At 45.5% G+C, this 20,729-nt stretch overlaps 1 protein-coding gene across 3 annotated transcripts in view; it reads right to left on the bottom strand.

Moving 5' to 3' along the window:
- Nucleotides 1–43: 43 nt before the first annotated feature.
- The window catches only part of LOC119393261 (serine/threonine-protein kinase SIK2), a 39,492-nt gene continuing 18,806 nt past the window's right edge, over nucleotides 44–20,729 (bottom strand). Inside the window, exons 8-10 of one of the 3 annotated variants that reach the window (XM_049416172.1) lie at nucleotides 18,711–18,931; nucleotides 2,300–2,553; nucleotides 44–221 (exon numbers count right to left, since the gene is read on the bottom strand). In XM_049416172.1, coding sequence (XP_049272129.1) covers nucleotides 188–221; nucleotides 2,300–2,553; nucleotides 18,711–18,931 — 509 coding nt within the window. In that variant the 3' untranslated portion in view covers nucleotides 44–187. Of the gene's footprint in view, nucleotides 222–2,217; nucleotides 2,554–9,815; nucleotides 14,776–18,710; nucleotides 18,932–20,729 lie in introns of those variants that run through there. The other 2 variants (XM_049416171.1, XM_037660191.2) reach the window with 2 other exon arrangements.

Genomic DNA, 20,729 nt, shown 5'->3' with positions numbered 1-20,729 from the left:
AATTGTTATCAATGCATGCTACAATGGAATTCACTCAACACAGTTCGACATTGCAAAATATACTTTGTTCCTAAATGTAAAACATCCTTCAACATGTATGTGCAGGTTACGACAATAAAAAAAATTTTTTTTTCGCAGACCAAATAATTTCATTGGGCAGGCACAATTTTTTTCCCATGGTGGCTGGTCAATAAATGTCATCTGTGCAGCTTGTCTCTTCACTGAAAGTTTAACAAAAAAAATTTCAGCATTCATTAGGAATATCTTTCGGTGGCACCACTGAAATAAAATAAATGCAGTGCTACAAAGTACGTAGGTATTTGAGCTAACATTTTGCCAAAAGCATGCATCAAGTGGTTTCGGTGGATCTTAACTGTAATGTCAAAACATTTTTTCAGCAATTCGGAGATCGAAAGTCATGAAAGACAGAGGATTTTCGCTCAGCAGACATCCCTTAGACTCAGCTTCAGTTTCACAATTGGAGTAGGTGCTCAAAAGTTAATAATGAAGAGGTAATCAGTAAATACATTTGTTCAGCCAACGAGACATTTTAATTTGTTATGTAATGTCATTCTTTTCAAGTATTTCACATCAACAGGCTGAGTTTCATTATATATGCCTCATTCAATTTAATGGAATGATGAATAGGGCTAAGTGCTGTGCATTCACTGTCTTAGCCTGTACAGCACATACTAACAGGGACAAAGAAAACATATGCTAAAGAGGAAAACGCAAACTAGAATGAAGCGCATGCAAACTGCCAAATCTTCCTGTCCCTGCTGGTGTGTGTTGTACACAGACCAACATGAATAAATGAGCTGCATGCAATACTTTAAAATTTTGCTGGAAAAAAATAAAACAGCAGACCAGCACTTCTTTCAGCTCTGAACTCACTGTTAAGACATGGTTCAAATTACAACAGTGCTATGGTTGATCGCTTGTGATAATTTACACATAGAGGCATTAATTATCTACAAAAAATAATCATTCACAAATTGGTCGTTGGCTAGTAGCACTAATATCTAGTGTGCTAATAGTAGCACTTCATTAAAACACTAGTTCATGAAGACTATGCAAAGTGCTTGAATGGTCAATGACACAGAGGAAAACGCAACACGAGTGCTGATGCAATGACACAGAGTGTTCTCTGTGTCACTGTCCTTTCAAGCGCTTTGAATCATTATTATGTCACGCGAAAAAGGCCGAGCCTAAGCACTGTCCGTGATGACATTTATCTATTTTTCATTCGTCATTTTTTTTCGTTAGCTGAGGGCCTCAACCATAGAAAAACTAGCATCATGGAAACTTTAAAACCTTAACGACTTCAAATACTCATATTCCTATATCGGTAAACACATATTTGTAGACAACTGGAAAGCCGAAATAACACAGTTGCCAGACTAATTGGTAGTTGTGCTGCACCTGTTTTCTTGCTTTTGTTCGTGTGTTATCGCATGGTGCTGTTAGAAGCAAAAAACTAGTTAGCAGTAATATTTATTTTGAGAGCACTTTTTTGGTAAAAGACCACACTATCTAACGACACGACATTTCTCTTCATATTTCAATTTTTTGTGTTAAGTGAAGGCAGCCTAGAAAAACCTATCATTGCAGAAACCTAAATTAATTTCATGCTTCTGTCTTAGATCAATATAATAAACCCAAATATACGACATATTTTATGCCAACATTAATGTTCTAAATACAGTTTTTAATTAATATTAGGTAAGCTATGGTGTTTCCATGTTGGAAGAAGTTTCATTGCAACAATATTAGACTACTTTTTTTATGAATGAGTTTTAGCTTGAGTACCACGGACATCGTTTATTTATGGCGTCATAATACAATGATTTGCTTAAGATCGGCAATTAATGTGGCTGCCACACTCGAAATCTCTATATGAGCAATGCCATCATAGTTAGATTTATAGTACACAATGTCTACAAATTTCGCTGTTTCATAACATCAGGATAATGTCTATGACACAGACACTAGGCATTTTTTAAACTGACTTTAGTATAAAAAAACTAATTGTGAACCTTTACACTTACTAAGCATCATTTTTCTTTTTTTGCACACAAGTATGTTGCAGGGTCTCTAATTTAAATAACATGTCTCCACTCCTTTACGCTCATTAGAGGTTCATTAGTCTATCTCTGAAAGCCCAAATGGAACATCTTAAACTATGTTTCACATGTGCCACACCCCTAGTCAACCCACCTGCTTATCAAATGAAATTTTTTCATTACGAAGAACCTCCTGCCAGTGCGAGTTTTTGGGATCTTGGGCCTTTCTTAAGTACCTGGGCACATATTCAAGTCCGTGGTCTCCCTTCGACGAATAGTTGGCTATGTAAGGCCTCTGCAACAGCTCTTCTCGGTAGTCCTTCAAGAAGTAAATCCACGCCTTGAGTTTTTTCTTGGTCTTCTCGTCATTAGATTTACTCGTAAGTTCGATGTCTTCTTCAGTGCGGAGGTAGTACTTGGGATGACACTCAAAGTCATCCAACATTTCCAGCATTTTGTCGTCGACACTGTAGAGCTCCCCCGATATACTCTAGTAGGGAGGAAGAACAAAAACGTAGAGTTCTGTAGCACATTCTCATCATTATACATTGACAATATATTGGGAGTAGTAAACTTAGAGAAAGAAAAATTACTGTTTTAACAGCGTGTGTAGCATGGATTAAGAGTCAAATGTGTGATGACACAGTTGTCATTGAGAGGTGGACCAGGACAGCTTAAATACTGCTCAGGACATGTAACTTGATAGACTAATATATTAGTATAACAGAACAAGAACTAAAAGAGAGGAAAATGTAGTTGAGGACAGTAGAGAATGCCAGGTGTAGAGAACTACCTAAGAAGCAGTTGTTCTGTTGCTGTACACATTAGGCTGACAGTGATTATGCCACTGGGAGCTCTTCAAGTGTGCTGCTCATTGAACAAAACACAACAGAAACAGAACTTTAGCTACGATAAAAGTGCAAAGAAAGTCTGTGCTGTTCTCAAACACGCAGCCTGCGGGCATCATGCGGCCCACGGACCTATTGCTAGTGGCCCACAGCTTCACAAGGAATAAACTTTTGAGAGTTTGCTAAATGGTATTCGCATTATTTTTTTTGCTTATTGCAATTAATAACACTTTGGGTAAGCTACAAAGATGGGACTGGTCTCAAGCATATTTTTCGTGAGGCACCTCATGTGGTCACTATGTGCTGAAGCATCACCGTAAAACAAAAACTATTTCAGAATTTTGGTCATTCGGAGATCAGTATTGATGTTTCAGAAACCCAACGTCAAAACCCCTTCAGATATGACCCATATATGAGATATGGAAAAGGAGCTCTTTCAAAAGGCGACACTAGGTGACTTTTTTTTTCAACCACCCCCCCCCCTCCCCCGCGCTCTTCAACCTTCTTCACTCTCGCGGCCCTTATTGGACTAAATTTCGTGACTGTGGCCCGCTAGCTCAGGCGAGGTTGAGACCCCTGCTATAGGCCAATGCAGTCGGCAAGTGTAGTTGGAAATAAAAGTGTCCAAACCATGGTATTGGCAAAAATATAAATTTATTAGAGCTGTGCGAATTGCAAAATTTTGGGTGCAAAAAGTGAATTCGAATATTGAAGTGTGAGTGCGAATCGCATCGAATATTTTTCGAATATTTCTCGAATACTTCTAGAACATTTTTCGAATACTTTGAACCTAAATTGCAGAAAAAAAAGTTAGAGAAGATTCCTAAGCATATTCTTATGAGACAGCAACATGAAAGTGTTTCTTTTCGCTAGGTTGATGAAGCACATGCGGGATGGTGTTTCAGAGTTGTCTTATCAAGAATGAGGCAATGTAGAGGCCGAATTTTATTTATGTACATGATTTGGTGCAACCAAAGTATTGCCGACAACACTTTACACGTCATAGGCAAAGATACCATTTCCTCAGCCTCTCCTCCTCTTTCAACTTCTGTGGAAGCCCAACTGATGTGGCGGACAAGGGTGTGCTCCCTTCAAGTCCGGAGTTCCAAATCTGCCTCGTAGACGTCAATATATAAGAACATCTGAAATTTTGAATGCTAAAAAGCTTCGGCATCCAATTTTTTGGTCTTCCTGCCCAAATTTTAGGTCAAAAACAGCGTTAATTGAGCCCCCACCTCTGCCACATCTTTCATCTCCATGTTCGAACCAGCGTTTTCTTGAGTTAATACATTTGCGACCTTAACGGAGCTTGAAAGGCAGCTTTCGAGAGTGTAATGAGGTGAAGCACTTTCAATCAAACATTGACTGTATTTGTTTTTGGGAAGTTCGAATAGTAAAATTCCAGTGCGAATCGAATAGCAAACACTATTCGAGAAATACTCGAAATTTCGAATATTTGCACACCCCTAAAATTTATTCTAGCTTGTTTGCTTAACTTGGAATTGCCTCAGTAGATCAGATTGGTCAGACAGGCCCTGGTAAACTGTACCTCTTGATTTCTGCCTGTATAGGCTGCCACAAAAGAAAAATATTGGCATCTGTAGTTTTCTGCCTTCTTTGCTCGCAACAGTAATACAGTGAGCTTATGCATGCAAATGAACCATGAATTGCAGATTTTAACTAGGTTTTAAATACATCACAACTCTTATATACCCTCGTATCCTGTGTAATTGGAATTAGACTGAGATTACTTCCAAGGTTAATTTGCTTACAACACTGCCAAAGTTAACAGTAATATGCTGACACAAGCCAACCTAAACACCAGAGTGTAAGCTCAATTACATTTGTCGACTATATTTATTTGAATATAAGTCAATATTGTGTTTTTTTTCCTGTGTGTTACCCGAAACGAGCTACTGACCTACAGTCATCACCATCAGCCTGTTCTATGTCCTCCGCAGGGCGAAGGCCTTTCCCAGTGATCTTCAATTTACACCAAATAATCCAGGCCTGTACTTATGTGAACGAAACTAGTAAATGCACTGACATAACACAGTTCCTCTGTCATGTCAGCGAGACTTCAAGCAGCGCCAGTTGCTCTGGCACATTGCTGACATATACTCGTGCCAAATAGGCACACCAGCAAATAAAAGTAAAGAATGGCACTAAGAAAACAGAGAGATGGATACAGCTAGAGAAATCGACTGGTGAGATTGAGTAGCTAAGCTTACAGTAAATATAAGTGTGCCACATGTTTCCTGAATTAAAACGGCAAGCTGGGCGAGATAGTAATTGAACATACTTTTGCTATGTGCTCAGAGTGACCGGAACGGACACACACAAGTGCAGACTGACAACCGATTTTATTTGTTACACATGTGTGGTTGATAAATACTAAAGGAAGAATCACATGACACGTACATGTCATGACAGGCTGTCATCTGATTACACCCTTAAAAAATTGCACTTCCTCGCATGATAAGGAAGTACAATTTTTGGATGGCGTGCGATACCCTGTCACGACATGTACACATCATACGATCCTTTCAGTTTGTTTGTTAACCACATTACATGTGAAGGAAATAAAATCAGTTGTCAATCAGCACTTGTGTGTGTGTGTGTGTCCATTCCTTTTAGTTCTCCACCCGGGTCACGTTGAGCACATAGCAAAAGTATGTTAAAAACATATTTCCTTTTTCTTGGAAGGCTATATATAGAACTGGATAAAACACGCACACAAACACGGACACTAGAAAGAAAAACGTGAACAACACTTTTTCCTTCTAGTGTCCGTGTTTGTGTGCACACCTTATCCAGTTTAAACATGAATCAATACCAACTAGCCCAAATTGTCGTGCTACTGCTATATATAGGTTCACCTATCCAAATTGTTACTTTTTTACATAAGCATATCCAATGTACAGGGGTCATCCATATTTGTGTTCTGCCTATTTTCGAGTAAATGCGGTATGTATGGATGTACTGCCGTGGCATATGTTTTATTTGCACAATAATGAGCACAGTTTTGAGTCTCTATGAACCTTAAAACAGCTGTGCGAGCTCATTTCCCTTTTTTGGCCAATAAAGTCAACGAACATGTGTTAAAACATAAATACATAATAAAGAAAAGTATTTGTGAGCGTCATCATCCTGAGCATATGGTATCGTATGTGATTCCGACACGTGAAAAATATGAGAATGTAAGCAGCGGAAATACAAGGTTTGTAAATCATTTAACCAACTTTAATCTGTCTGTGCCGATTTTCTGAGGGATGAACAGGCCTCGCGAATCTGAAATAGTTACTGAGTGGTTATCGATAATCTTGAAGCAGTGTCAGTTCTCCCACACTTTAAGAAAAGTCCTCCAGGTCTTATTTTGGGAATGATCTAACGGCAAGTGTCAGAACATAAAATAAAACAGTTAAAAGATCGCGGCTCTGTGAGAATCGCATACGGCAGTCATGCGAGGTGCTTTCGACCGGGATCCAATCTCGACTACGGCTGGTGCCGAACTAACATTTACGCAAGTTGCAAAGGGGAGCCAATCGCGATCGAGAAATTCGATCATCGAGCCTGTGGCGATATGGCTCTCTCTATACATACTTGCTACCATCTAAACAGCAGTTTTTTAAAGCAATATGAAGGCAAGAACGTACAGTCGTGAGCAATACGAGAGGGAACACTGAAATTACATTTTAAAGGTCACAGCGGCTATAACGCAGTTGACAAGCGCAAAAGCGTTCATAACACTAAATGCTCAAGCGGAAATCTATCTATTGCAACTGATTATGTCACATTCATATCGGTACATTACAAGTAATCGTTGATTAAACATGACTTCTGTGTTCCCTCCCATAATGCTCAGGACTGCACGTACGTGAGTTTATGGAAGAAGCCAACAGCAATGAAAGCATAAAACGAGACTCCGATCGTGATTTCTACGAATCCAACAGTAACGTAGCCGAGGCGAAGTGTGAGGGGGGGGTAGTCAACTCCTTCCCCAATCACACGCACGAACACGCATAAAGGGAGGTCGGACCTCTCCCGAAAAAAAAAGTTTCTGCAGCTACGCCCCTGAAATCATGTACGCTCCCACCTGCGACATTGGAAAGCAAAGCGAAAGTGATTATCGCACACTACCGGCACAGTAACTTACATGTCCTTTTCCTTCGCAGTGTAGCAGATACGGTATATTGTAGGACGACGCAATGACAAGCGGCCACTTCTTAACAGTCACGGCGGTTCCGATCAGAGTGGCCTTGCCATTCTCGGAGTCCTTCATAACGTGGTTGTTGGGCTCGCCGGTCTTCAGGGTTCCGTACACGAAAACGTAGTGTGTCGCCTGGCTTGCCATGGCGGCCAGGAAACGCACGCCACGGCTGGTGACACACAACAGTGAGCCGTAGAGTGCAGCCGGTGCAGCGATCGGCATTTAATTCCCGCACAAACAGAAGCACGTGACGACCAGCTGAGTTGACGAACAAATGGACGGTTCACCACCTAACGGAAGTAGAGCAAACAACTGACGTTTTTGCTTCATTGCCTCCGTGATTTGTTTACACTACTGGGCGCGTTGCAAACACGGAGGCCATGTTTTTTCCTTTCAAAATAGAATGCGTTAAAAGTGATAATAATATGTAGAAATAAATATCAATTACGTAGGAACGCAATTTTTTTGACAAAGTATCAAAAATAAAAAGAAAATGACACATAGGCGTGGGCGTCGCGGGACGGCATTGGTCGGGCACTATGGCGCGAAATTCGTGGGGTTCGTTTGCCAGGCAAATGCAGTTTCCACGCAGAAACGTTTCGTGGACGAAGAATAGGAATCTATGCCAGCCGATGGGTGGCTTCTAGTCGAAAAGCCGACGTGATACAAGCAAATATGAACACTCTAGTTGCAAATGCACGAATAGCGGCCGGCAGAAGTGTGTGTTGTGAGCGGACTTCTTCGACCGCTGTGCCCCCTGCCTTCGACCTCGCCCCAGCCTAGCCCTCACAGTGTAAACCAATACCCTTGCGCAGGCCCGTAGAGAGGTGGGGGTGGGGTGAAGTGGGGGGGTCAAGGGCCCCCCTTCCCCCGAAATTCTGATGGAGGGGGGTGTTTTAGCGAAAAAAATAATAAAGATAGGCGTTTTTGAAGGCTTTCACCAAGTGTCCCCCCGAAAAAATTCCTGGCTACGGGCCTGCCCTTGCGCCACAAAATCCCTAAACAATCAAGGTGTTGCTTTTAGTTTTAGATATAAAAGAGCGCTAAACTCTGCCGACTAGCTAATTTGGAACCTCATGCACCTGTTTATGTTTCTCAGTAAGATCGGTGCAAGTACCTTACGACTTTGCCATTATCGAATGCTTCTTTCCGAAGTTCGTCTGAACTTCAGACGGACAGCTAGACGATTGGAGAGAGCTTCCATCTTCTTCGGGCGGTCAGAGTAAATGCAAATTATGCGGATACAGACAGGTCAAACAGGTGCGTGAAAAACCTGCACGTTTCGCCATAATATGGACAACTTTTCAAAGTACTGTGAGCAGTTCGCTGGACATAGTATATAACGTTCCTTTCCCATGCCTAAAGGTTTTGATGTATACATTCACCTAGCCTCTGATCGAGTGCCTCCGAACCATCTCTTTCTTCCCTCACTGCATTTTTGTTAAGAGTTTCTGGAAATACTGACACGATTATCAGGGCTAACTCTTGTTACTGGTCTTTTAACTTGCAGCCAGACTTCGACGAAACCCTGTTGTCCCGCCGCAATTTAGTCTGGCCATGGGTTACGCTTCTTGTATACCATGGCCACGAGACGTTATTCTGCTTGTCGCCTCTGGTCGTAGTGCTCACCAAGCTCACAGTCTACCATGAGCACCACGCGTTCCGCTTTCTGGTTCCTGTTGCAGTGCTCAAAATGCTCGTGGTCTTCCGTATGACCGCCACTAGTTGTTGCTTTGCCCAAGTCTTCGAGGCAGCATACATTCGCGGTCCGCACCAATTCATTGCATAGCGAGAACGTTGTCTTTCAAGCCAGAAAACATCAGAACACTGAGCGTAAGACAGCATGGCCAGAGTATTGCGTTTCTCAGTTTTCCTTTCGCCGCCAACCTTTAAATTGAGGAGAAGCATTTACTTCCTCAATGCAGTGCAGCTACGGATACGTGAAGGTGAGCTTTCTGGTATTGTTTCTTTCATTCTCTTTTTTCCTGCATGGCACGGCCAATGCCACAGCAGAGTATATAGTAGTGGTTTGAGGGTAGAAAAGACGTAATCCACGAGACAGTACGGCTAAAAGCGTCGTTGGGGGATGGGGAAGAGGACTGAAAGGAAGTGCAGGCGATTGTTATCTTATGATGTTGCAAGAAACACAACAGCACGCGCTCCCAGACCACAGCAGCACCCCGAAAGTCATTGAAAGTGGCAAAGAAAGCTTCACTTCAGAGAGAGTGCAATGGGCCAAGCTGATGGATATGTATAATTGACAAAGGTAGGTGAGGAGTGGCAGTGGCAAGCACCATCCACACTGCCCTGTGCCCAAAAATATCTCTGGATGCACCCTGGATATCATGCACCAAGCTGTTTTAAAAATACAAGTTTTAGAGCTCAATGTGATCCCTCCAAGAAATGCTTCGTTTTAGATGCAAACAAAGTTTCGTCCACAACAACGGTGTTGTATGTCAAGATGCCCTGCAGGATGCTGATGAAAGTGTTTGGTGAAAGATTTACTACAATTTGTGCACCATACATGGGTGTCACAAATGCCACTAATTCGCCACTGGGTTCTTGAAGATTTGCATACTTTAGCAGTAGTGTGGCTATGGCAGCAGCTTTGGACAAGGTCATCCATAGGCTTCTGTACAGCAGAAAAGCTTTACATTAAAAAAGCACGAAGGAAGAAGCATCACGTACACAAGAGCCTGTCGAGCATGTTTTATTCAATTCCTGGCGACACATACGGCACACATTTCAAACTCTCACTCTTGGACAAGCAAGTCGGCTTGGTGCCAGTGACCACGCACAGTGAAATGTGCTTTGTACCCAAAGGCTTCGCACACAGCGAGCGGACAGTTCGGCAGGCACACATACCAGTTCCACACATGTACGACTCTGGTAGCTTCTGGTTAGACTGGGCCTCCGGAAGTCCCATCGTGGCTGCCACCACATTTATGGACACTGAAGGATGTGGGTGCATTACCGAACAAAGTATAAAGCAATGCACATGTCTCTACTCAGCAGGGACAACACACATTGAGCCTTCCGGAGTCTTTGCACAACCAAAGCAGATCTGCACACATGCACACTCACACTTGAGACTATCTCTAAATTCCTAGTGAAAAGCACACATGGGAAAAATGTGTGTGGGCAACGCGACACTGCCTATTGTATACCAAACTCGACTCTACTATGTCTTTGGTGCCACTTTGATATATCAAGCTGACAGCACCGTTGCTATGAGGTGCTGCTTCATGAAAAATGTACTCAAGGACTGAACTAACAAACACTGCACCTCCATTCAAGTTTCACTCAGACTCTGACCTCCAAAGCTATGACAGAAACCCTTTGCAAGTAAAGTGCTGTATAAACAAAGCATTGAAGTGTGCACTGCTCCACTCCACAAAGACCCAGCATAGGCAGAACAGCAGCGTTTTTCTACGTGGCAGCTTCATGGGGAGCATGAACTCGCAAGGGCTCTGGAGGCACGGAAGCCAAGTTGCAAAAGCAACACAGTTCTGCATTACTATGCTGCTTTTTTTTTATTTCCGAATTATACTTCACTAACAAGAAGCAAATAAACAACAAATGCTACTGAAAACACAACAGATATCTGATTTGCAAGCCGCAGCAAGGCATTACAACCAAGGTGTATGCACACTAATCCCCCAAAGCCACAGTAAACAACCTAAGCTGCCATAAAGTCCACCAGGTTGAAAAATGTGAAACTTCATTAGCATTCAGTGTTTTAGACTCAAACTTTGTTTCACTACTGGCAGGTATAGCCAGTGAAAAACCTCAATGCTTCACACACCAAGGTGGTCTATTCAAGCCCCAATCACAGCTTGTGAATGCACTCTATGAATTAAGGCCTATGCACTTCTATGCAGCAAGTCTAATGTGAATTGGAGCATGCAACTTGATGCAGCTGCAAAATATTCAGTGTAACATTGGAGCATGAAGACAATGTAATTAGGAAATAAATCACTGCAGCTTTCCAGTGCTAGCATGCATCTAGTGTCTCGAGTGAGTCTTGCAATCCACATTCGTAGCTGCACAGTAAGACGTCGAAAAGCAGGCAGGCCTACCTTGTGCCTAGAAGTGCTTTTAAGTTTAAAAGCCCAAATAGTTTCACTGTTGCTTATTCAGTGTTTAACGGTGTCATGACTAGCATAGATAAGCAGCAACACATACTGGCCCTGCTAAATATGTACTATATCCACCCTCAGGGGCGATGGATTGCGAGATATACTAAGGCATTGTAAATAGAATAAACTTGGCTTAGACAAAAGGAGGATCTGTAGTCACTGTTAGTCTGCCTACCAGGCACCACAGATATTCATGATATTATGATGCCTTGACACTACATTAAAAAATTGCCCTCCATTCCAAGACTGTGAGAGGCCTGTTTGCTTTCATCATGTTCTTTAATATTATGCCCCTGAGTGCAGACAGTATGTACCTAATGAACCATGTTTAACCCAGTTACATATCAAAGCTTACATATACAGACATTTGCTTACAATGAAAAGTTTCCTATGCACTATTCACTGCCTAAATAAACAATTACACAAATTTACATGACGAAAACAACACAGACAGTGCCAGTTGAACAAAATGAAGGCAGATACATGACACTTTCTGCCAGCACATATTGTTTTACATGTAACTTCATAATGCCAACAAGCGAGTCAAAACTGGCAATAAGCTTGAGTATGCTGGCAAACAGGCACACATTTACTTAGTGCTGTGCCACTGAGTGCTAAATCAGCGAACCAACAGCAGATACAGCAAGTCATGGCTTGTTTGGGGGAGCAGGTGACACAGCACTAATGCTATGTGACAGTTTTGCAAGCTTGCTTCAAGCAAACATGGCCTGCAAAGGGACAAGATCAGGCAACTTGTCAAGTGTTGCAACACAATAGCACACCCTACCAGTAACGTGCAGCGGAATGTTTTAAAACTACTAACCTTGCTGCCGCGCAATGTGCACCTTTGCCACTGTGGCAACGACCCCACTTTCTTAGAATTACACAACACTTGGGCACACCAAAGTGGCTGCACCTTATGATGCACACTAACCACATGACCAGGACCCTCATGCACTGATGCATGCACAAGAGATGACTAGACCGTCATGTGATGGCCTTCTTTAGACTTACCTGTTTTTGTGCTGAACCATCCACTGGCTAGTGTTCAGAAGCAGTGCCATCTTTAAAGCAAGCATGAAAAAAGATTGTGATGGCAAAAGTGTGATGCAATGTTGCATGCAAGGTTACCCATAACCATACAGCAGCCCAGTGACGAATTACCCAGTGCATGGAGATTCAAAGACGAATACAGTTTGTTTCCATTCTTGTCCAACTATGAATACACAGCTAAGCTAATCAGTTGCCTTTCCAGTTTTATGGCTTTGTCCCTTTGTCCCAAGTCCTATAGGAAAACTGCTGCCATTGATGCAATTGCAATTTAAACTTTTCCCAAGGTATTAAAATGAGTCAAACCATTTACGCTCAGTAATGAATGCTCTTGTATCTGAGCTGTCAATTATACATGCTAAAATATGCTTCAAAACGCTGATTTTTTTTATCCCACTGCCCATGAAACTTTTTGAACAATCTTTCCAGGTATGTTAGGCAATTGCTTCGCATGATAAAATGCTAATGAAAAGCATGGCTAAGTGGGTAAAACAGTGTTAGATAAAAGCTGCTGGCCGCATACAAAAGTTGTCAGGAAGAGGCCGAACAAAGGTGACAAAACAGTACGAGTTGAGCCTCTTGTTCTGAAGCTCATTCTCCTAAAATTACACAGTGTTGACAATCACCACTAGGCAATCTTGGTGCTAGGATATGCCACCACAACCACTACCAGTAGTATGCCGCATATCACAAGGTGGCACTGACAACAGATATCATCACTACATGTGCACCCTATTGGCCGTGAAATGCTTAAAGATCGACACACTATCCGGAGCCAGAAACACAAGAAAACACCATTGCTCAAAAGAGAGTAGCAAAATGCATGAGCGACCACAATGTCTTGAACATTAATCTCCATTTAGGCTAAAGGACACTTCTGGCCATTGCACAATCCTGGTGTACCCCTTCGAGCCAATGCAGACAAATTACAAGTGGGTGGAAACAAGCAGCTGCTCATTCCAGATGCTGCCTCAGAGGACAAGCGCAATTTGGTAGTATTGACAGCTGTGGAAAGTGATCTGCACTGCTGTGGCAGCACTCAGGTTACCAGCACTAAACAATTGCATAGTGGACGCAGGGCTGGACAGCACACGCATATCAGGCAGTCTGCAAGCTATGGCCAGACATAACGCGCTGATGCGTGGGGTACTCCTTGGCAGTGGCGAAGAAACCAAGGGCAGTTTCGTAGGTAGTCAATGATTCAGAAGAGTGGAAGCTGCAAGATGTCTGCAACTGAGGCATGCAAGGACAGAAGAGATCCATAGCATGACAGCAGGGGCTCTTCAGGCCAGCACTTAAAATTAAATTCACAACAGAAGAGTTCCCGCATATGCATGCAACACAACGTAACATTATTGAAAATAATAAAGAAAAAGCTGCTCCAGCAAGTTGGGTGTAAACTGTGCCTGAATGAATTCATGCAAAGCCTACAGTGGAGTGTGAACCACTAATAAAACCAAGTGTCACATCGAATGAAAGAGTTCCTCGCTGGCTCTTCTGAAGAGAATGTGTGTACATGTGGCCAAAGTTCACAGCGTGTCCATCTGCTCCAGGCTCGGGTCCCAGGACGCGTGGTGGCTCGCAGTGGCATGGTCGCCTGCACCATACAGATGACTAGATGGGTTTGCAGCACGCCCACTCGCCTCCCAGGCACGACCTGCCCACGGGCACGGCACATCGCCTAGCGAACCACCACCACAAGCAGCCAGTGGTGGCCGGGGCGGCGTGGGTCGCCAAGGCCGTGCCCAACGGGGCCGCCGCTGCAAGGGCTTGCTCTGGCTCCACAGCGTCAGCGGAAGCACCTCGGGAGGGGGTGGTGGCAGCCGCCGGTCACTGCCAAACAGCTCATCGCGAGGTCCACTGCCCATTAGCGTTGTGGCAGCAGCAACAGATGCCACGGGACCTGCCGGCAGTGTCACCAGGCCATCCGAGGCACGGCGGCCTTCGCGGAAGTCACCCGCCGATCGATGCGGCCCCTCAGTGCCACAACACGGCTCGAGGCAAGTCGGCAGGGGTGGTGCACCCGGAGGGGCGTCGGATAGGCTTAACATCTGGGTAAGGCTGCATAGCGGTGGGCTGTCTCTGTGCTCGGGTCGAGGTGGTGTTCCTGGTGGGTCCAGGTCTTCCTCGACACCTTCGTCTATGGAGCCTGTCGCTGGTGGTGCAGCAGCGTGCCAGCCCTTGAGCAGTGCCGTGGCCGGTACGCGGCACGTAGCCAGGTTGCCATCTGTCGTCTGGCAGAAGGCGTGCCCACGCACGCTGTCGATGGTTGGGTGAGCAGCCAGTGCCGCCTGCATGTGCAGCACGGCAGCCGCAGGCTCGTGGCGCAGTGTCTGCTCGGCCACCGTGCTGGGCCGACGGCTAGCATCGGCTGCAGCCGTGGCGGCGCCTGCGAGCCGTCGTGCCCTCTCCAGGAGCAAGAAGTAGATGGCCGAATGATGGTCAAAGCGCTCCTGCACTAGTGACTGCATACACACATGCCCACCCTGTATAAGCACCTATGCCAGAACACGCATTCTGAAATGAGCACACCAAGCTTGCATCGCTGTCTCACACTTCCATCATCACTTCCAACTAGACCTGTGCGCCGGTCCCGAAATCGCCGACGGCGGTGCTCCGGTGTTTCCACCTCCGGCGGCAGCTCGTGAACGGCGTGGGGTTTATCGGACCGGCAGTGGTGTGGCGTGGGGCAGGGATGGGGGTAGTTTCGAAAGTTGGTAGGGAGAGAAATTTGTCCCTCAAATTTCGAAAAAACCTGTTTCAACGGAAAAGCGAAGCTGTGAATGTGATAGCAAGATGTCGTAATGTTATGCGAACTATGGCTAGCGGCTAACTTTTTGATCCGATCACGCATAACCCTACAAAATGCTAGTGTATTGCAATACGGTCGTGCCTGGGAGAGAAGCGGTTTTCGTGAAGTTTGTCGTATCAGTTGTGACAGCACAAAGTGGTGAGATGACAGCGCGTAGAAAGGTATACGAGCCGTTTGCTGAATATGTCTGCCGAGATAGCACGCGCGCCTGCGCTCCTGACCTCGGTCTTACAGTGAACATCCACACATGCTATTACAGCCATGCAGCCCCCCTCCCTCCCCCAGCGTTGCTTCATGCTCCTTCGGCCAGCAAAAGACGAGCGGGGCATTTCCTTTCTGGCTGAGGAGCAATCAACAGCAGGCCTCGCACACGGGCTGATGTTATCGCATGCTCCCTCCGTGCGACGGAGATGGCCAGCATGTTTCATCTCTGCTTCAGCAGTGTTCCTCGCCAGCGCTCGTGAGCTTTTACTCGCGGGTGGAACATACGATGCGCGGAGCGATGTTATCGATTTGGACTTAATACGGAACATGATGGCGACGGTGAAAACCTGTCCATATAATTGCTGTCGCAATAAAACATAATAGAAAAACCGCAGATGCGAGCGCGCCTTTTCTCTGGAGAGCTGCATTGTCTCCACTATAAAGAGTTCGTCCGTTGGAAGAATCAAATAATTCGGGGCACCTCTTCCATTGGTTTCGTTCTCGCCTTCACTACCCTTCTTACAGCCGGTATCTCCTCGCCACGAATTTCTTTATCATTTACATGTACAATGTCAGCACTAAGCATTGAGCCTATCAGGATTTTGTGCTTGTCGGCTACACTCTGTTATCTCCCCTCGTGCAATCGGAAATGCACAAAATGGAGCGAAATCAGTTGATCGCGCACGATGGTCATGCGAGACAAGGAAGAACGGGTGGGCGACTGCAAGGCTAAGCAGGGTGGGAGACAATTCACAAGTGATATTTCTTGTATATATGGACCAATCAAGAGTACCTAAGCGCACCAAAAAAAAAACAGAATTTGGGCAAATCCTACTACGGCGTGGCCTGTAATAACCCTGATGGGTGAGAGAACGAGTACAGAGAGAGAGGGAAAGAAAGAAAAAGAGAAACAAACAGAGAGACGGAAAGAAAGATATAAAGAAAGAGAAAGGAAAAAATTCATGAGCCCGGATTTGAAACCGCGTAGACTCGATACAAAGGTGAGCATCCTACCACTCGGCTGTTCAGGCACGTTAGCAAAACATTGCATAGCCTTGTATGGTATAGTGTAGCAAGGGGCTGAGAAAGGGAAGTGAGCACGAGCAGGACAGATGTGACGGTGAGGAGGAGGGAAAGGAGGAGGGAAAGGAGGAGGGGAGAGAGTAAAATGTCGCACAGAAAGAATGAGAAAGAGAGAAATAGAGAGAAAGAAAGATAGAGAGAACATCAATGATAGAGAGAGAGAAAGAAGTAGAGAGAGAAAAAACATAGAAAAAAAGAGGAAGCAAACATTGCGCTGTCTAGCGACCAGATACCGCACCACCTGGACAAGCAGCGCACACGCGCAGCAGCTAAGCCACGCCGACCGATGGAGACATCACGCGCAACCTCCAGTCTATAGTGCATAGCCGCGCTGCGCCGGATCGTATCCAGAGAGTCATGGGGCGTCCGAAGAAAGTGCGTATTCCCGAGGAGGAAGCCTCGCATCTCGAAGCTAGACATGTCGGTCGACGGGGAGCACGAGCGGCAACGGACCCATGCTTCGCTCCGCCAAGCTTTGCGCAACTTAGTGCAAACTGCCCGCATATTTTTTTGTATTTTCAGAGACTGTTTTGGGGCCCTTTAGAAAGACAGGGCGTGCAAACACGGACACAAGAGAGTAGTCAAGACACCATAAGTGCCGCTAACAACTGAAGAATCATACAGCGACAGAAAAGAAGGTAGACACAAATACTTATCTGCGCATTCCCAGGCCAGAGGCGATACCCATCATTCAGGTGCGCGTGGCGGTCTACGTGAGAAATAACTGTTCACTCTTTTGACTTTTCTCTTGTGTCTGTGTTTGCACGTCTTGCCTTTTTAACACGAATACCTAACCACTAGCTCAGCTATCTTTTTTTTTTCACCATGGTTGAAGCGCATTCCGTCCCTCTCATTTGTGTCGAGAGTTGCGAAAGTGCGACGTCAAAATGACGTTGCAAAAGCAAACCGGAAACAGAGGACGCGCTGCTCGCCGAGCTCCGGCCAATCAGCGGTGGCTGAAATAGACAGTCCATTACATAGACAAATCAAGAAGAACTCCCCCAGTGATGTGATGTATTTTATGTCCCGATTGGCCGTTTGGGTTAAAAGAAAAGACTAACGGCGGCGCACTGCAATTATTGCGCGGTGGCGCCATGGTCATTCTCGCTACTTCGGCGGTGCCGTGAGCAAAAACAGGCGGCGGCGCACAGGTCTACTTCCAACATAGGTACAATTATCTGTCCTCCAAGCTATACAAATAACGATCATGCGCTATGAAACATAGCACACTGTCAGATAATATCAAGAAAAGTGCAAAACAATATCAGTTGAAATGTAACACCACAAATGCTTAGGTGTGCTGTTAACCTATGCAATGCAGTAATGTCAAGCTTCATAGGGCAGCAAGTTAACGTCATAACTTGTGATGGGACTAAACCACGGTGTAAGAAAAATAATTTAGGTGTGGACACTCCGCCCGACGGCGCGTCCACATAATGTTCGCCTCTTTCCTCCTCTCGGACCCCATGTCGCAGCGCCTCCCACGCAACCGCGGCCGGCGCATGTACTATAGAATATGAGCTGCGTACGTAGCGTCCGTAACGGCGTTGCGCACGTGAGAAGTCAGCGAGCAGAAAGACTGCTCACGCGCTCTAAACAAGACGCCGCGCTTTTACGTACGCAACGCTGTTAGGGACGCTATGTGCGTCGGGTGCGCCGTTTACACCGTGGCCGTATGAAAACTCGCCGTTCAGTTGCTCTATCCTCCTCCGCTGTGCGTAAATTACAGCAGCAGCGGTCTAAACAATAAGAACAATTATGTACTTTCTTTTCGGCATCCTTTTTTTTTTTTTTCTAACGCCGTGCAGCCAATTCCGGCATTCGCCACGCGTCGCATTTTTCGGTCGCGAGCACGGTCGCGAGAAACGCGGTATGCGTTCCTTGCTCTAGTTGCTAGCGTGCACGGTTAAAAAAAAATGCAATGAGCTGAAAAAAAAAATGAAGAAAAACGCGCGTTCGCCTCGTCGCAATAGGTTTCTTAAGCCCCCATGTCGCAGCACCCCCCACGAAACTGTGGCCGGCGCATGTATTAAAGGCGAACGTTATCTGGATGCGCTCTCCTTCGCGGCGGGCGGAGAGTGTCCACACCTAAATTATTTTTCTTACACCGTGGACTGAACTAAATATGCTGCCTTGCTACGCCCTGCAATTAATATATGCACAAATGATCGTGATCAATCCACTTCATGGCTTTACAACTGCTACTGATATAACAGTGAAAGAAGAAAGATACATAAAGTGAGTAAATAAAAAATACACAGCAGCAAGAAGGTGTTTCTGCACACAGTGCAGCTGCCTAACCTGTTGAGTGCGGGCTGGATCGATACCAAGGCTCTGCATGAGGCGAAGCACCCCATCATCGAGGATGCCTCGACGAGCAGCCTCACGATCGGATGGAGCTGCAGGTGTGGCCGGGGCGTGCATGCCTGCTGGCTGCAGCCACCGGTGTCGCTTCACCTGCTCCACTGTCATCCGTCGACTTGGGTCCAGCACCAGCATCTTGCGGATGAGATGCTCACACTCTGCACCAGAGATTAGGAGAAGTCTACATCACATATACAAAATGTGCTTCCCAAATGTGCCCCCAAAGCCAGCTTATGTGTATCTTCATTAGAACATACTTAAAGGCAGGGCCGTGCCCAGGAATTTTTTTCAGGGGGTGTTTGTGTGTAGAACGGCTAACTTTGGCAACTGGTGGTCGCTGTGAAGGCGTGCAAGTATTTTAGAGTCACCCGAAAAGTTAAAGCATGAAAAAATTTCGGGGGGTGTCAGAACCCCCTCAACCACCCCTTAGTTAAGGCCTTGCTTAAAGGGCCCCTAGACCACCCAGAGGTCGAAATTTAGTTGTGGTGTTGCAGTTGTGAGAAATGCAGCTGTGAGAATTTTTCAGAATGGTGCCGTAATGGCGGAGTTACACTCGTTTGACGATCAAGACGCATCCCTCACTCTTTTCGCTCTTTCCTTCGCTACGCTCCATTTGTCGGTTCGTCTTTCCTCCTCCCCATGCGAGGAGGAACAGCAGGTGGAGCGTATATCTGCTGCAGACTAACAGGTTCTTGCTGCTGCTGTCCAAACCAGAAGTGGGTGCTGACATCATGACCAACGCTGCGAAAACCAAAAGGCCCCAAGAGGAGCACGGGATTGTTTTTCTATTTTGTGGCATGCCCACGGCTCATAGTGCTGCTACGTTTGGCATTGTTGGTTGTAGCGGCATTCTGTACTCAATGCACATGTTTACTTGAAATGCTAAAAATAACCGGAGGTGGTTTAGGGACACTTTAAAGGGACACTAAAGGCAAATATTAAGTTGACGTTGATTGTTTAAATAGCGGTCCAGAAACCTTGTAGTGCTACTTTTATGCCAAGGAAGTGCTTATTTTGAAATAAAATCACGTTTTAGTGATCCGCATCGCGTTAGCGCACTTCAAATCACCCGCCTGAAATCAGTCTTTCACACGTCACTGCTGCCGTGCCCAACGTTGCCCGCCTTTACTGCGCGGCGGCGTGCACTGGCGGCATGCACTATTCGGGCATCTGGCAACATCACATGCATGCGGCATTTTGTCGAACTTTCTGTCAGAGCGACTTTCACAAGCGCGCAAAACACACGTGGCAGTACGCGCTACCGAAACTACGACCGAGACGTAACCGCGTGAGCGAAGCAGGGCGCCAGGCGAAGCGCAGTTCGGCGAAAATGGAACCTTTGAACCACGCGCGCCGTTCCCCATGGCAACGCCAAAGAGGTTCTTTTTTCTATGAATCAAACAGAAACAAACAAACAGCATTTTACGTCTCTTGATGCATGGAAGGTTCTTTTTTTATTGCAGCTAGTTTGATTACGAGTTATTAATTGCAGTCGAGCTCTCTCCCATCATCGGGATGATTTCCAAAATGTGCCGCTCATGGCGCTCATTGTGTGATACATTTAGCTTAATTTCTCGGTAAGTAGGGCACTGCTGTTGATAATATTGCCGTTTTAGACGTTGTCATACATTGAGCTTTCACTCTGACATAAATTGTTATTTGCCTTTGGTATCCCTTTAATATGCTTTTGACATACACGGGACTGTGCTAAATGTAAGGATGACAAAGGCTGGCCTGCAATCTACCAGCCTGAACTCTTCATCGTTAGCTGCTGAACGCTGGCTACCATCAGTTTCTGTCCCATACACAGACCGCAGCGGGGCAAGTGAGCATCAGGAGCGCTAGCTGGCACAAGTACCACACTGCTGGAGCGCAACAGTGCCCGAACGGTGCCCAGCCACGCTCGACAACCGACCACAACTGGTGAAAGACAAGGGACTACAAACCGGGCGGTGA

The sequence above is a fragment of the Rhipicephalus sanguineus genome, chromosome 5, assembly GCF_013339695.2.
Source record: "Rhipicephalus sanguineus isolate Rsan-2018 chromosome 5, BIME_Rsan_1.4, whole genome shotgun sequence".
Classification (NCBI taxonomy): Eukaryota; Metazoa; Arthropoda; class Arachnida; order Ixodida; family Ixodidae; genus Rhipicephalus; species Rhipicephalus sanguineus.
The sequence above is the reverse complement of the archived record's forward strand: the minus strand, read 5'-3'. Positions and strand labels throughout refer to the sequence as shown.